Source organism: Eulemur rufifrons, chromosome 20, assembly GCF_041146395.1.
Source record: "Eulemur rufifrons isolate Redbay chromosome 20, OSU_ERuf_1, whole genome shotgun sequence".
NCBI lineage: Eukaryota > Metazoa > Chordata > Mammalia > Primates > Lemuridae > Eulemur > Eulemur rufifrons.
In genome coordinates, this window is record NC_091002.1 from 25754706 (window position 1) to 25771322 (window position 16617).

The 16617-nt window shown below is 48.2% G+C and overlaps 1 protein-coding gene across 2 annotated transcripts in view; it reads right to left on the reverse strand.

Moving 5' to 3' along the window:
• The window catches only part of HM13 (histocompatibility minor 13), a 41395-nt gene extending 25032 nt beyond the window's left edge, over window positions 1-16363 (reverse strand). For both annotated transcript variants that reach the window (XM_069496552.1, XM_069496551.1), the window contains exons 1-3: window positions 16074-16363; window positions 6489-6587; window positions 1180-1262 (exon numbers count right to left, since the gene is read on the reverse strand). In XM_069496552.1, coding sequence (XP_069352653.1) covers window positions 1180-1262; window positions 6489-6587; window positions 16074-16253 — 362 coding nt within the window. In that variant the 5' untranslated portion in view covers window positions 16254-16363. The remainder of the gene's footprint in view (window positions 1-1179; window positions 1263-6488; window positions 6588-16073) is intronic.
• Between the last annotated feature and the right edge of the window lie 254 nt (window positions 16364-16617).

Sequence of the window (16617 nt, forward strand, 5' to 3'; positions counted from 1 at the left end):
GGCCTGACCTCTCTCTCCTTTGCACCTACCTCTTCCAGGTTTCCTGCCCTTCACAGCTGAGTTCAAGTCAAGTTTCTTCCTTCTGGGAACTTTCTCCGGTCTGCTGGCCACCTCTTGATTTATTAGTGGTTTTCAGCCTGAGGCTGTACCACTTCAAGAGGGGCGGACAGAAACATGTTGGGACATCTTTGTAGTCAGAAGCTGAGGCAAGGGTGGTGGCACAACTCCCATTTGTGAGCAGGGCAAGGATGCCAAATGTTTGTAATGCACAGGATAGTCCTGCACAGTGGAGAATTGGCCAAAACACCAATCGTAGGTCCCTGAGGAACACTGGCCTTTATCACTCATCCCCACTGAAATGACCTGAACGTGTGGCACTCTGAGCAGGGTGGCAGTGGGGAAGAGGATGGGCTCTGGGGCCACACCTGGGTTTGAATCCTGGCTTTGCTGCTTATCAGCTGTCCGATCCCAGAAAATTTCTTAACCTCTCTGAGCTTCAGTTTCCAACTGTGACACAGGATTAAAAGCAAAAGCTAATCATATAATGTTGTCTGGCAGGTTGACACAGGTAACAGCAGCAGCTAAACTTACTGAACACATTAAGTGCCAGATACCGTGCTAAAAGCTTTCCACATGACCCCACAAGGATGGTACTATTATTTTTGTCCACATTTGTGAGGAAATTGAGGCCAGAAAGATCAACTAACTTGTCCAAGGTCACAGAGTGGCAGGGTCTGGATTCAAAGTCAGGTAGTCAAATTCCAGAGCCCACACTCCTAACTTCTCACCACACTGCCTCGCTCTCCTTATAAGATCAGGTGTGAGGAGCCGAGCATACTGCGTGGTACACAGCAGGCCACAACACCTGGCGGGTGGCACTGGCATCACTCACCTCAGTACCGGGAGTTATCATCCACATATAACTTTCCCAACAATTGTGGTGGTGGGAGACACCCGCCAGAGATTCTTATCATTCCCTGTAAGGAAACTGTAGCCCAGAGAGGTTATAGTTCTTGTCCTGGTCATCTACAGTGTGACACAGGGGAAAGAGTCCCTGGAGTTTTACAGCCAGGATTTAAACCTGGCTCTGAGTGACGGCAAAGGTCATGTTCTCATCCGAGACCCTGTACTGGCTCCTGAGAAAGCTGCTTCAAATGTTGCAGAGAGGTGCCTTCTGACCTGATGGTGTGGGACAGGGCCAGGATTCCCAGCACGAAGAAATACACGGACAGCAAGAGGTTGATGTACTCCTGGGAGAATATCTGAAGCAAAAATACAAAGAGAAACAGGAAGTCAGGGTTGTTGGTGGCGATGAGGAAACTAGAGTCCCCATTTCTCTTCTGGAGGTTGGTCTCACCCTTCTGGAGTTGGGGGACGGTCAGGAAGAGTCTTGGACAGTACTAGAGGCCTTGTAGTGTTTGTAGCTGTGGGAAAAAAGGGGGGAACCTCAAGCTCCCAGATGTATCTCCCAAAGGAGTCTGTAGGTTTATGCTTGGTGGCTCCATATCCGGAGACAGGCAATTATTGAGTTTGTGTTCTGCACGAGGGTTCTGGGGGCACAGGGGCGTCTGAAGTACAGAGCCCCAAGAGAACTGTTGGGACCTCAGAACTCGCTCTTCCATGTTTCCTTCTCTCTGCTCAGAACCCTAGGGAGCCCCTACGCAGTGGCCACCCAGGCCCCAGGCCTGCTGGCTACAAGACATCTGCGTGCCTGCTCCATTCTCCACGCCCTGCTTTCCTGATGACTCCTCCTGCAGTGACGGCTGGAAGTTATGACAGTAGCCCTGACAGTTGCTTCTTGGTCTTATTACTGTTAGGTGAAACTGAGAAATATTCTTTGTCACAATGCTCCCAATTCAAAGACTTTAGATTCACCTGGGTGAGACAGGTACTGAAGTGCTAAGGGCAGGGCTGGGGCATGATCAGACAGCATGAAAGGACCCATCTGCTGGTGAATGGAAGATCCCACAGGGCAGGAGTGGAAGCAGGGAGCCAGTGAGGAGGGCACCGCACAACCCAGCAGAAGGGGAAGGTGTCCTGGACTGGGGCATGGAGGGGAAATGATGAGCTGCGGAACGATTCTAGATCTGTTCTTAGATCGGAGCTGCAGGACGTGTGGAGGGGCTGGATGTGAGGGCAGAGGGGGCAGGAACAAGGATGGTTCCTGCGGTTTTGACTGAGCAGCTAGGCAGACGGAGGTGCTGTTATCCTGGATGGGAGCTTGGGCTTTACCCTAGGCTGGTTCTTCTGTGCTTTCCTGGCACTAAGGACCTTGCTTTCACAGCATTTCTCAGAGCTGTAACTTCACATCTATCTATGTGACTGGTGTCTGTCTCCACCACTTAACAGACGCTTCTTGAGCGCAGGGATGGTTGGCTGTTTTCCTCACTTTGGTATCCCCAGCACACGTGCCTGAAATAGCAGGCACTCGATAAATGTAGAATGACTGAATGGATGAGTAAGTCGGGGGCCTATGTGAATGCCTCAAGAAACAGACCTATGAACATATTTTGCAGGCATATGGATTGTGTTTATTTACGAAGGTGTGTACCTCTCGCACTGTGTTCCTTCAGTGTGGGCCCTCAGGAAAAATCTCTCTCGAGCCACACCCCTGAGCTTCTGGTTGGTTTGACTGCATGGAACACGTGCATGGGACATCAAGTCTCACTTTCCTTTGTACTTTGGCTGCTAAAAAGTCAGAGCCACACCTATGGCCCTTGCCATAAAGGTGCTCACCCAGGGGTCCTCTTCCCCTCTTTCTCCACCTGCTTGATTGAGCCGCTCCCTGGGAGCTCCTCCCATGTGGCCCCTGTGTGGCATGCCATGCCTCCCTCTCTGGGGCCTGTGAGTGGAGATCCTTTCATTTCATATGCCTCTCTGAGCATAAGTTCTGTGGGTCTATTGGAGTGATACTTAGAGACCCCACAAAGGGGACTTACTCCCCTACCTGCAACACAACTGGTGATGAGGATGCGATCTTTCTAAACTCAGGTGCAAAGTCCCTCAGAGAGGCCTACGCAATGAAAGGACTTACCATACTCCCAGGTCCTAGAGAGGGAGGGAGACCCATGGACAAGCGCTTTTCTTGGGAGTCAGGGTGCAGCACACAAGCAAAAGGCATGAGGGGACTTTCGTGTATGTCTGAATGGCACTAGGCCACAGTCAGTGAGGCAGGGAGGCAAGAAGAGGAACTTGTGGCAGAGACCAGTGTTATCACAGTGCTGTACTCGGTTACCTTGTGGGATGCTCACAGCCTGTCTGTGGGGATGTTGAGGCATCAGGAAAATATGAAGTGTTAAAAAATTTACTATATAGTTACAAACTCCAGTGCCCCACTTGGAAGGAGGGGAGAAAAGGGGCCAAGGAAGAGCTACTGTGGTAGCTGTTTTTCTGTTAAGCGAACCAACCCTAACCAGCCATTAGGGTGGAGTTCAGGAGGAGCCCAGTGGCTGCACTGCCCAGGAGGAAGCTGCCTATTAGAAATCTCAGCATGGACACTCTAGAGGCATAGGGAGGAGGTAGGCACTGTGCTCCTGCACAAGGCAGGCCGAGGCTTACCTGCCCGGGAGGAAAGGCTGAGCAACAGGAAGCCAGTTCCTTAAATAAAAAAGGTCACACCCACTGCTGCCAGAAATTCCTTTTTGGGACATCTGGCCTGAGCAAAGAATCCTAAATACTAAAAATGTCAGAAGGTCTTGAGGCAAGGGACTGGGTGTATATTCCTGGTGCTTAGCAAAGCAGAGACTTGAGAGATATCTGCCAAATGCAAAGTCAGAAGCAATGGGCTACATGTACACAGGGCCACAGAGAGAGCTCAAAAGTAGAGGGGACAGGAAGAGGAAATGGAGATGCATTGCAGTTTTATTTACAGAAACTCAACGCTCAGTCATACACACAGATATACCAACACTATATATTCTATAAGAAACATACATATCTAAGGACATAAATCAAACACGTTAAAGCAGGCATCTCTGGCAGAGAGGGAAATGAAGGTGGGAAATGGAGGTGGGTATTGGGGTGAAGAGGGAAAAAACATGGGGGTCCTGGCATGGACTGAGGATGGTATGCTATGAACCAAGGCAATTGGATAAATTCAGCTCTTCACCCCAGGTCCAGGAAAAAAACCAAACAAAACAAAAAAAATCAGTGATAACTCATTATTATTTAATACACTCTTATTTATAAGAGTAAAAATCAGGCCGGGCGCGGTGGCTCACGCCTGTAATCCTAGCACTCTGGGAGGCCGAGGTGGGCGGATCGTTTGAGCTCAGGAGTTCGAGACCAGCCTGAGCAAGAGCGAGACCCCATCTCTACTAAAAATAGAAAGAAATTATATGGACAGCTAAAAATATATATAGAAAAAATGAGCCGGGCATGGTGGCACATGCCTGTAGTCCCAGCTACTCGGGAGGCTGAGACAGGAGGATCGCTTGAGCTCAGGAGTTTGAGGTTGCTGTGAGCTAGGCTGAAGCCACGGCACTCACTCTAGCCTGGGCAACAGAGTGAGACTCTGTCTCAAAAAAAAAAAAAAACAAACAAAAAAAAAAAACAAAAAAAAAAAAGAGTAAAAATCAGAATGACATTTTCTGTTTAAAGTGAGGGGAATGCTCTAAGTCAATTATGCTTCTGCTTGTGGCGATATTCCGAAACCATTAAAAAGATACTTCTGATCCAATAATGAGGGAGCTATGGAATAGGAAGTAGGTGTTAAAAATTATGTTTTTGATTCACTCATAGACTGGTAAAAACCAAAAATTGGTGCTACCCATTGCAGGTGTGAGTCTGGGTAAGCCAGTACACTTCTGTTAGTAACATTGTAAAATGGTATAATCTTTTTGTAGAGCGATTTGGCACTATCTGTCTAATTAAAAATGAGGATGTAGGCCAGGTACAGTGGTTCACACCTGCAATCCCACTACTTTGGGAGGCTGAGGCAGGAGGATTGATTGGGCCCAAGAGTTCAAGACCAGGTTGGGCAACATAGCAAGACCCCATCTCTCTAAAAAAAAAAAAAAAAATCAGCCTTGCATGGTGGTGAGCATCTATAGCTCCAGCTACTCAGGAGGCTGAGGTGAGAGGATCACTTGAGCCCAGGAGTTGGAGGCTGCAGTAAGCTATGATCATGCCACGGCACTCCAGCCTGCGTGACATGAGCAAGACCCCATCTCTTGGGGGGGGAAAAAAAAAAGGAGATGATGTTTGACCTGGTAGTTCTACTGTAGATATGCCTGAAGAAAATACGTGCACGAAATATGTGCATGAAAATATTCATGGCAACGCAGCATGCCTTAAGAATCTTATTTAAAAAAAAGAAAATATTCATGGCCATACTACTATATCACCTTAAAAATGGACACACTTAAATACCCTCAGGGGTACATTAGACAACAGAACCATGAGTAGTTGTTAAAAAGAATGGGGTAGATTTGACTGTGCTGATACAAAAATACCTCTGTGGAAAGAATTATATGTTTTACATATTTAAATATTTTAACAAAAATATAGGTCTATGTATAAGAGATTCACAAGAAACTATATTGGGGAGAGGATTATTGCTCATTTGTACCTTTCTTTAGGTTGAAAAAACATTTTTAAACATGTACATGTATTTTTAAAATGTAAATTAAAGTCATTCTTGTGGAATTTTCAATGATCAGGAAAAAAAGCACTTGTGACGTACTATTAAAAAAAACAAGAAGATACGACATATAGTTATAACAGGATTCTAATGTTAAACATATGCTTATAAAAAGCCTATGCCAAAATGTTAACAGTGACTACCTCTGTGTTGTGGGATTTATTTATCCCTCTCTTGATATACCTTTAAGTTGTCTGTATATTACTTTTATAATTCAGAAAATCCAGAAGACAGTACAGTTATATTGAGGAGAGTTGGCAGCAGTAACATGAGAAAATGCTTATGATGTTATTAATGTGAAGTGAGAAAAGCAGCTACAAACTGAATACACCATGTGGTCACAGCTATGGAGAAACCATGCACAGGGAAAAACAGTGGAAGGACACACCTCCAAAGGGAAACTGTGATTGTCTCTGGTAGTGGGGTTTTGGATGATTGCTGTTTTTCCCTTTTTACTGTTCTGTGTTTTCCAGGTTTGCAACACTGAGCCTGTGTAACTTTTATTGGGAAAATAAACCTCGACAAATTAAAAAAAAAAAAAAGGCGATTAGTATGGTAGAGGTATGTCTGAGACACAGCCTATACCCCATCCCAACATAAATAGTACAATGAAACCAAACTGGTATCACAAAAACAAAACAAAAACCTACATGGAGAAAAGAAACAGGGACTGATGGGAAAGGGTCCCAAAAACCAACAGTGGTTGCCTCTGGGTGGGTCCATGGGTGAATTAGCAATTTTTCCCTACTCTTTATTTTTTGTAAATGAACATGCATGGCTTCTGTGATGGGAAAAATAAAATAAAGTCATCTAAACTAAATAACAAAACAGGTGGCAAAGAACTTACTTTGAAAAAGAGGTACAGCCCCAAGAGCGTGCAGCTGGCGATGATGGGGAAGCGGGCGGCGTCACGGCTGGTGATTGTTTCGGGCATGTCCGAAGCATTCTAGAGGAGAGAGAACAGCACTTGCTCAGTGGGACCATGATTTTTGTTTTTTTTCCTTAAAGAGACGACATCTTGCTCTTGCCCAGGCTGGTCTTGAACTCCTGGCCTCAAGCGATCCTCCTGCCTCAGCCTCCCAAAATGCTAGGATTACAGGTGTGAGTTACCGCACCTGGCCCGGGAGCATGGTTTTGGCTTCCAGGATGGACCCTGGTGGGAATCTGATGCCCTCACCCACGTTTTCCTGCAAGGCTTTGCTAATGCTGTTCCTTCTGCCAGGGTGCTGCCTGTCTCCCGCTGGGGCAAGATGCTCTGATCCCACCCTCTATCAGGAGATCTGGACCCTGATAGAGATAGTCCAGGGAGAAGAATCTAGGCACATGTGGCACATCTGGGGTGACGGCATATGGCAGTTCCAGTAAGAAGTAACTGAGAGAAGAAAACCTGGACACTGGTAACGACAGAGCAGTCTCACACTTCATGAGGATTTTTCTCATGGATTAGCTAAGAGGGGAATATGATTAGTCTTTCATCTAGTAGGTAATGAATATTCTGAGTTGAAATAAACTAACAACAAACCAAACTGATGACAGCTAAAACTGCACACGGGGAGACACGAACCGCAAGGAGAAGCAAATCGTGACAAAACTTAAGAAATCTGATTGGGAGACTTGAATACAGTAAAAATAAAAGCCACAATTAAATTTATAATGGCAGATGCTATGGTTGGCAAGAATGTGATGTGCGTAAAGAGCTTATGAAGGATAAATATTTACATGAAAAAGAACTGAATGCAATCAAAATAATTTTGGTATTATAAAAATGGAAAAGAATTGAAAATGGAGTAACAGAGCAACACAGAAATTAAATCAGCTTCCTAGGATTCAAGCCAAAGGGCTTCCTAGTGAAAATTCATCAATGATAGTACAGTCCTGGTATCAATTTGTATTCAGAACAGATTCGAAAGCTTCCAGGATCACAATGCTGTCTACATGCCCTCTCCCTGCTAGGCAAAATCCTCACAGTTCTCAAGGGCCCAGCAAATGTTCTGGCCACAAGCCTACTCCCCAGCTATTTTATATCACAGCTACTGAAGTCCTAGCAATGCCAGATGAGATTTCCGCTTATGGCTAAAGTGACATTCCCTCCATAGTAGCCCCAAGCTCATCACAGTGCCGAGATTCTACCATCACACATCCATCCTGTGAATAAAGCACCAGCATTCCTGGGAGCAGGGATCCATTCAGTTGCGGAGTCTCACCGATATTTTGGCTCATAGCTGGCCCTTAAGAACCAACAGGAAAAAACCTGCTAAGAGGGAAGCTGTCTGGGGAAGGCAGACTGTGGCTGTGGGGGGATCTAGGGCGCCAGGGTGGAAGGTTGCAAAGTGGGAAGGAGGGGCAGAGGGCAGCAAGCCCGTGAAATGATCGCTGGGAGGGGGGTTGTGGGGAGCGGGGACGCACACACAGCGCTGGCCAGAGTACACACCTGTCCGGCCTTTTGGAAAGGGCTATTTGGCAGGATGCAGCAAATCATAATTTGCACATGCCCAAGGATACAAAGAGAAGATTCATAGAACAGGAACTACAAATGGCTCTTAATCATAAGAAAAGAATGTCCATTCTCACTCTTAATAAGAGGAACTCAAATTAAAGATTCCATTTTTCATCTGTCAGAATGGCAAGAAGCCACAGGTTTGGTAACACACTGAGCTGGAGAGGCAGTGGGGAAGGAGGCAGGCTTCCTGCAGAGAGCAAGCTGGCAAAATGTGTCTACGTCAAAATCACAAGTGCACATACCCTCGGACCAAGCGGTTCCACTTCTTGGAATTTTTCCTACAGATAATTCACACGTAAGTAAAATGATGCATATTAAGTGTATTCACGGTATTCACTGTTGTTAATGGCTTGCTGGGAGACTGAGGCTAGTCATTTGTTCTCTGAGCCTCAGATGAGTAAATCTGTCAAATCAGATGGCAATCTTTAGCTTTACTTACCTCAAAAAAGAGCCAAAAGCCTTAAACCGAATGAGATATGGGATGCAAAAGAGCCTGGTCACCTGTACTGAGCCCACATGAGGGCTATGATTACCAGGGAAAGGCGAGTGAGGAGGCCCTTAACCAAACCCCTAAGCGTGCATGGCTGCGCGGCCCACACCCTGGGCCGGAAGGTAGACCCTCCCCTCTGGAGCCACTGGGGGCAGCTCTGTGTGACTCACTCTGGCAGCTCTGCCAGGAGCTGGGGGAGGGGTGGGTGAGCAATACTGACAGAGAGGCCTGTTTACTTCCTTCTCTCTTCTCTCCCAGTCCTTGTTTTCTGATGTTTGGCAGCAGTGTGCTGTGGGACTTGGGCAAGTTCCTCACCCCCTCTGTGCACTTCCACACATTCAGTACATTTCCTGTGTAGTGGTTCTGTGCAAAAATAAATCAGCCCTGGCCAGGCGTGGTGGCTCACGGCTATAATCATAGCACTTTGGGAGGCCGAGGTGGGAGGACTGCTTGAGGCCAGGAGTTTGAGACCAGCTGGAGCAAGAGTGAGACCCTGTCTCTACAAAAATTAGAAAGATCAGCTGGGCGTTGTGGCATACACCTGCAGTCCCAGCTACTTGGGAGGCCAAGGCAGGAGAATCGCTTGAGCTCCGGAGTTTGAGGTTGCAGTGAGCTACGATGACACCACTGCACTCTAGCCTGGGTGACAGAGACCTTTACTCAAAAAAAAAAAAAAAAAAAATTAGACAGCCCCTGACCTCAGAGTTCACAGGCAGGTAGGCTAAGGCCTTGACAAATAAACAGAATATTACAATGCAGTCTGACACATGACAAAATAGACACGTATACCAGTATGAAACACAGTACGAATGCCAAGTGGTTAAAAGAGGGCTCTAAGGTCAGAAAGCCCAGTTTGACTCCAGCTCTACTTCTTTCCAGCTGTGGGACTTTGGGAAAGTGATTCTTTTTTCTCATTTCCTGGGAGCCTTGATTTCCTCAGCTGCAAGGTGAGTTGTGAGGATTCTGATTTCTGTGTCTTGTGTCTTGAGTCATCATTCAAGCTCTATCTGCTGTTATGTACAAGGGAATCATGAGAGAGCAGACAAGACCCCGTTTCTGCAGAGCAGTAGGGGAGTGTCAGAGGTGGCTAGAGCAGATGCCACTTAAGCAAGGCCTTGAAAGTCAAGCACAGGGTCTGGCATGCAGTAGGAGCCAGATAAACGCTGGAGTTGAGGAGTTTGCTTTGTGTACAAGGAAAGGAAGGGTTTATCAGGCAGACGGACCTGTGAGTGCAGAGGCTCGGGGCTATGAAAGTACACCTGGGACTTTGTGGCTTCACCTACAAGCCAGTGTTACGGCTCATTTCCACCTATTCCTTTCAATTCAGCCCGGTACCCCGGGTGGGAAGAGGCTTAATAGTACTCACTGACAAATCAAGGTTGGAGAGATGCGGCACCACACAGAGGAATCTGGTCTCCTTTGTGGGTGACTGTTATAAATATCTCACGCAGCAATGTTGAGTCAGAATGGGAGACTTGAAATCTGAATGACGATAATAATTATAAGGATGATATTTACTGAGAACTTTCTACGTGCCAAGCACTGTTCTGGGTGCTTTACATGATTTCATCCCCGCAAAAACCCCACTAAGCAGTACTTTTAATAGCTCCCTTTTACAGATGAAGAAACTAAGGCTCAGAGATGTGAAGTAACTTGCTTAGGTCACACAGCTGGTGAGTGGCAGAGCCAGGAATTCAAACTGAGGTAGTTCCAGACCCCAGACTTCCTGGCAACTATGTCCCAGAGGACCTCACCTTTCCCACCTGGAACTCTCTGTTTGAAAGTTGTGACAAGATGCTCAAGGAGCCCTCAAGCTTTCTGAGGAACAGATTCTGACAGTAATTGAACAGTTAATCTTTGTGGTGACAAAAATACTAAAAGTTTTTAGGATTCTTTACTAGTTGGATTGGGATTTTTAAACCAGACACATGTATGCAAATACCGTAGCTCCTGAAACACAATTAAGTGGGGAAGAAAAGCTGACACAATAGCAGAAATAAATTTAGCTTCCAGTGACATTCTGGATGTTCGGTTATCAGGGCGGAAGCAAAAGCAATAAGGGACGACAGATGCCTGGCTTCCAGACATTGGCATGGCTCGAGCTCTGGGAGCACTGCTTCGAGGCTATGCCCTGGAAATGATGCAGACTTCGTGGACCATTCTGTTACTGTTGCCCCAGCTGGAGACCCCAGGGTCTCCTCTCCTTATCAGCACACTCAGTTACTCACCTCCCCACAAATGCATTTCCTGAATTAACCTCCCACCCCAATCCGTGGGCCCCCACTGCCATCTTCACCACAACCCCTGCGCCAGCCTCCTTACCCCTCCTTCTCCCTCTGCCGGTAACCTCCCCTGCCATGAGCTCTTTCAAAGCCCTACACCTGACTGTATCACATACCTGCTTAAAAACCTCCGGAGCATGGACTAATAGGCGGCCATTAAACAAGAATCGAGGTCACTGCAGGTGGGAGAGTAAACGCATATGATTTCTACAGTGGATCATTTGGTAAAATCTATCTAAACAAAAAATGCACATAGCTTTCCACCCAGCAAATCAATTTCGAGGGCTTGCTAAAACACACACCACTGGGCCCACCTTGAGTTTCTGATTCAGGATTTGCATTTTTAACCAGTTCTCAGGTGATGCTGATGGTCCCGGGACCACACTTTGAGAAGCACTTTAGAAGTGCTTTAAACAAACTGTGGGTACAGGTGGGACACCACACAGCTGTTAAAGAACAGGCCCACCATACGTACCAATATAATTCGATCTCGGCCGGGCGTGGTGGCTCACGCCTGTAATCCTAGCACTCTGGGAGGCCGAGGCGGGTGGATCGCTCGAGGTCAGGAGTTCAAGACCAGCCTGAGCAATGAGCGAGACCTCGTCTCTACTAAAAATAGAAAGAAATTATCTGGCCAACTAAAATATATATAGAAAAAAAAAATTAGCCGGGCATGGTGGCGCATGCCTGTAGTCCCAGCTACTCGGGAGGCTGAGGCAGTAGGATTGCTTAAGCCCAGGCGTTTGAGGTTGCTGTGAGCTAGGCTGACGCCACGGCACTCACTCTAGCCTGGGCAACAAAGCGACACTCTGTCTCAAAAAAAAAAAAAAAAAAAAAAATATAATTCGATCTCCAACATACACTTGGTGAAAAAAGCAAGGTGCAAAAACGTTTGTGTGTGTATATGTATATAAAACAATAGGCTGGGCGCGGTGGCTCACGCCTGTAATCCTAGCACTCTGGGAGGCCGAGGCGGGTGGATCGCTTGAGGTCAGGAGTTCGAGACCAGCCTGAGCAAGAGTGAGACCCCCGTCTCTACTAAAAATAGAAAGAAATTATATGGACAACTAAAATATATATATACAAAAAATTAGCCGGGCATGGTGGCACATGCCTGTAGTCCCAGCTACTCGGGAGGCTGAGGCAGTAGGATCGCTTAAGCCCAGGAGTTTGAGGTTGCTGTGAGCTAGGCTGACGCCACGGCACTCACTCTAGCCCGGGCAACAGAGTGAGACTCTGTCTCAATTAAAACAAAACAAAACAAAACAATATATAGCAGTTATATAATAAAAATAGGGAGAAAAGCATATGATTATTTATTTGCAAAGGCACAGAATCTCCCTGGATGGATATCTAAGAAAACAGGTGACAGGGGCTGCCTCTGCGGAGGGAAACTGGGCAGCTTGGGGTGGGAGGGAGACTTTCACTGCGCATCCCTTTGTATCTTTCAAATTCTGCACCATGGGCATGATAACCTCCCCTTCCCACCATAAAAAAGGATGAGGTAGAGCTACATGTGTTGACATAGAAAAATAACCAAGAAATAGTGTTTAAAAAAATCAAGGTGCCCAGTGAGACATACTGCACAATCCCATTTTTATAAAAATAAATTTACATATGTATATATACACAGGTGCATAAATTACATGATTGTATATACACAGAAAAAATACTGGAAGGCACACACCAAACGGCTAATTCGAAGTAGTGTGTAACCACTTCCAAGGAGTAGTACTGAGGGTTTTCCTTATACTTCTGCATTTTGAATTTTTTACAAGTGTGTAGTATTTTTGTAGCTATAAAGATTAAGCACTGCATTGCTTTCAGGATTCTTCTTCAGAAAGGCCACAGGCTCCCTGAGCATCTTCTTGTCACTGCATCCAAGCCCGGGCTCACGTCACACCCTCACCGCCTCCCCGAACACACCTGTGGTTCCCTGCCTCCCCCTCCTCCCGTCTGCCTGCTGCACTGTCATACATCCATGCAAAGACAACTGCTGCCCCCTCCAGGAGGCATACAGAATTCAGTCTAGCTGGCTGGTCACATGTCTGCTTCTCCTTGGTGACTGAGCTCTGTGAGGGCAGGGCTTGGCCTTCTTTGTCTTGGCACTCCTGGTACCCAGCCCAGAGCCTGGCACAGAGCGGGCACCCAGTCCTGTTGGCTGAGAGGCTCCTCTGTGTCACAGGCCAAGGGCCTTGGAACCAATCTGATGTGCAGCTACTGCCTGCGCTGGATTCGCCCCTGCCTGGGGACATAGGTCTCTGACAGGGACGGATCCTCCCTAGGCTACTTTTTCCCAACACATGCCTGGACGCTCCACCTTCTTCCCATGACTTCACAATTTGCCCTGCCTGTTATGGCCCCTTTGGCCCCTGGGAGAATTCTGTCCTCTCACTGGCTTTTGGGTCTAACATTGGTGGGAAATCAAAGCTCCTGGGTCCCCACACTAACTCTTCTCTCTCTTTGCCAAATGACCAGGGAAATGGCTCAGGGTAGAAAAGGGAGGCATTTGGCCTGTCCTTTCTCTAGGTCAAAATGCCACTTGAATGAGCTTTTAGAGGCATCGGTATGAAGGAATGAGCCCTGGATTAGGACTAGGCACACCTGGTTCTGCCCCTAAATGGCACTGTGATCTTCAGAAGTTATTTCTTTGACTCTCAGTTTCTTTTTCAGTACAATGGGGCTAATAAAACTGGCTCAACCTGCTACACTCAGTTGCTGTGAGCATCAAAAGGGATAAAGGTTTTATAAACTTCAGAGCACCCTGGTTATCGGTGGTGGCAGGCTACTAATGATCAGGTCCTGTTTGTAATTTCATACATCCTCCAATCGCACTGCCCTGCAGGAGATGCCTGGGGGACATACTTAGAGGCTTAACACTCTCTCTCTTTTAGTTTTTTGGAGACAGCTTTGCCCTGGCTAGAGTGCAGTGGCATCACTGTAGCTCACTGCAACCTCAAACTCCTGGGCTCAAGTGATCTTCCTGCCTCAGCCTCCCAAGTAGCAGGGACTACAGGCACACACCATCATGCTTGGCTAATTTTTCTATTTTTTGGAAAGATGGGGGTCTCACTCTTGCTCAGAGCTGGTCTCGAACTCCTGACCTCAAGCGATCCACCAGCCTAAGCCTCCCATAGGGCCAGGATTATAGGCATATGGTACCACACCCAGCCACTTCTCAAATGCTTGACTTACAGTTTTGGCTCCTTTATATATTTGCTTTTTTAACTTCCACCGTGCTGGGCCTTAACACTACCCTCTGCCCCACCCACATCCGAATCTCCACTATCTCCTGAATTGCCTCATACTTGGTTTCTTCTGCTTAGAATACCATCTCCTGGCTGAAATTCAATCTCTATATCAAGGCCCAAGCCTACTTCTAGCAAAACCTCCCTGCCCTGCCCCAGATGTGCTCAATTTCTTTCCCTAAACCCTGCAGCACTGCTTGTATTATAATCACAGATCTAATTATTCTTCCTTCATCCAGACCCTGAACTCCTTGGTGACAAGGTTCTGACCTACTCATCTTTGCAGCAAACCCCCACCCTAGACAATAGTGGAAGTTCAGGAAATGCTGTCATCTGGAAGGTGCTTTTCTAAGAGATTAGTGATCCATGTGCAGAAGGTGCCAAGGAGAATTAATTACTCAGATGGTTTGGGGAGCTGCTTGGATCAAGCCACTCTTCACCTTCTTTGTCCTGGTCTATTTCAGAACTTCTCTTTGCACTGTCTGCCTGACAGGCATGGTAGGGACACTTAAGGCCATCTGAACTTCGCTTAGAAGAGACAGAATAAGGAAAATGGGGGTCACACCTGAGTCTCTCAGCCTAAGCCCTGCCTACTTTCCTTTGCATCTGACCAGAAAGAGCCAGTATTGAGTTCTCTGCTCTTGGGGAAGGAAGGTGGCAGGCCTCAACTACGGCTCAAGTTGGGTCGTGTTCTGAGAACCCGAGCTTAAGCAATTTCACAAGTGGCAGCTGCTTTGAGGGCCTGCCCTCTTTGGGTAAGACAGCTTCCGCTTAGGTCCATCTTCAGGTCTGGGTGGAGGAGGAGCTGTGGGGAGCTGCAGATTAAGAAGCTATGGAGGAAGGGAGAGGGTGCCAGGAAGTGAGAAGGTGAAATGGGCTAGAGAGTGCTTAATATAGTGGAGAAGTGGGGGTGAGGAAGGAGGGAGGGAGACAGAAGGTGGGAGCTGCTGGAGTCTTCTTAGGTATCCAATGGGACAGATGTCAAGGAAGGCCAGGGATCGGGTGCGGGTCAGCCTTACAAGAGAGGCCAACAGTGGCTCACTCAGCAGGTAGGATCAAATGGTGCAATGACTGCCTGGGGTTATGAGGAGAAACGCTACTTTGAGACAGAGTCAGGGCCTGGGGGTGGGAAAAGGGTTAGGAGTCAGGAACAGGGTCTGGGTTTTGGCTAGGACAGGTTCAAGGTTAGATGATAGTTAGGGAGAGGAAACCAGCAAAATAAGATGTCCATGCCTGGTTACAAAGTAGAGGCATCAAGGTGCCAGGTTATGAAGCGCCGGCTGACTAGAATTGGTTCCAGAAGGTGAAGTGAAAAATTGGGGGCTGAGGATTGTTTTTGAGGCAGGGGCAAGGGCCTGATCTGGGGGTGCTAGGTGAGCACATGAGGTACCATAGATTCCAGTGAGACAGAAGGCAGAGCCTAGGGATGGGTCTGGATGGTAGAAATGGCCTTGGGGTGGGGTGAGGCAGGATTCCTAACCGAGGGGTGACAAGAGGTTGTACCATTCAGGAGTCCTCAGGACCAGTATCCCATCAGGTACAGACTGGGGTTGACCCAAAGCCCAGGATGGGGCTGGTCTGGCTGGGCCCGATAGGCTCAAAACAACCAGTGCCCCAACTGCAGTGTGAGGGTCGGCTGACAGTGTTCCTAGCCGTGGCATGATGCACAGAGAGGGATGTGACAGGGTCCGGGCTGGCAGGGGGCGGGGCAGAAACAAGTCCCTATTTTAGGAAGGTGTCGGTACCCAGATCCTGAGGTCAGATTGGTTGGCGCGCAGTGGGCCCGAGGTGGAGGGAACGGTGGTGACCAATGCTGGAGAGGGTCAGTGTCCAGGGAGAGGAGGTGTTTGTCCCGCCTAGGAAGGGGCCGTGTCAGCCGTGTCGGGATGGGGGTGGAAACAGTTGACCCTACCTTGCCGCGGGCGCAGCGCACCGAGCGCAGGGCGCCGAAGAAGATGGGCAGCAGCGCCATGAGCAGGAGGCTGCCGTAGGCCAGCGCGATGCCCTCGGGCGTGGAAGGCGGCCTCGTGCCGTTGGCCGGGCTGCGTGCCCCGGCGCTGCCGTTGTGCGGGTCTCTGAGGGCCGAGTCCATGGCGAAGCTGCGCTCGGGATCCGACTTCACCTCAGGCCGCTGCAGTAGCGACGCAGATGGAAACACAGGCGCTGCGGAGAAAGCCACGTTCCCCTAAAGCAACAGGAAGTGACGCACCTCCCTCGCCAGCCCTCGCCGCGCACGCGCGCGCGTGCACGTCTCCCCGCCCGCTCGCCCTCTAGCGGTGGCAGAGGGCCGGGCAACGGGTTGCTAAGCAACTTGCAAGGTTTCACAAAGGAACACTGGACCACTGCGGTGGGCATCCCTCCCGACAGAGACCTGAGGACCCCAGTCCCCAGTTCCAGTCTGTCTCCTCAATCCCAGGCTGTCCCAGTGTCCATAAATCCTCATATTCCTAATAACT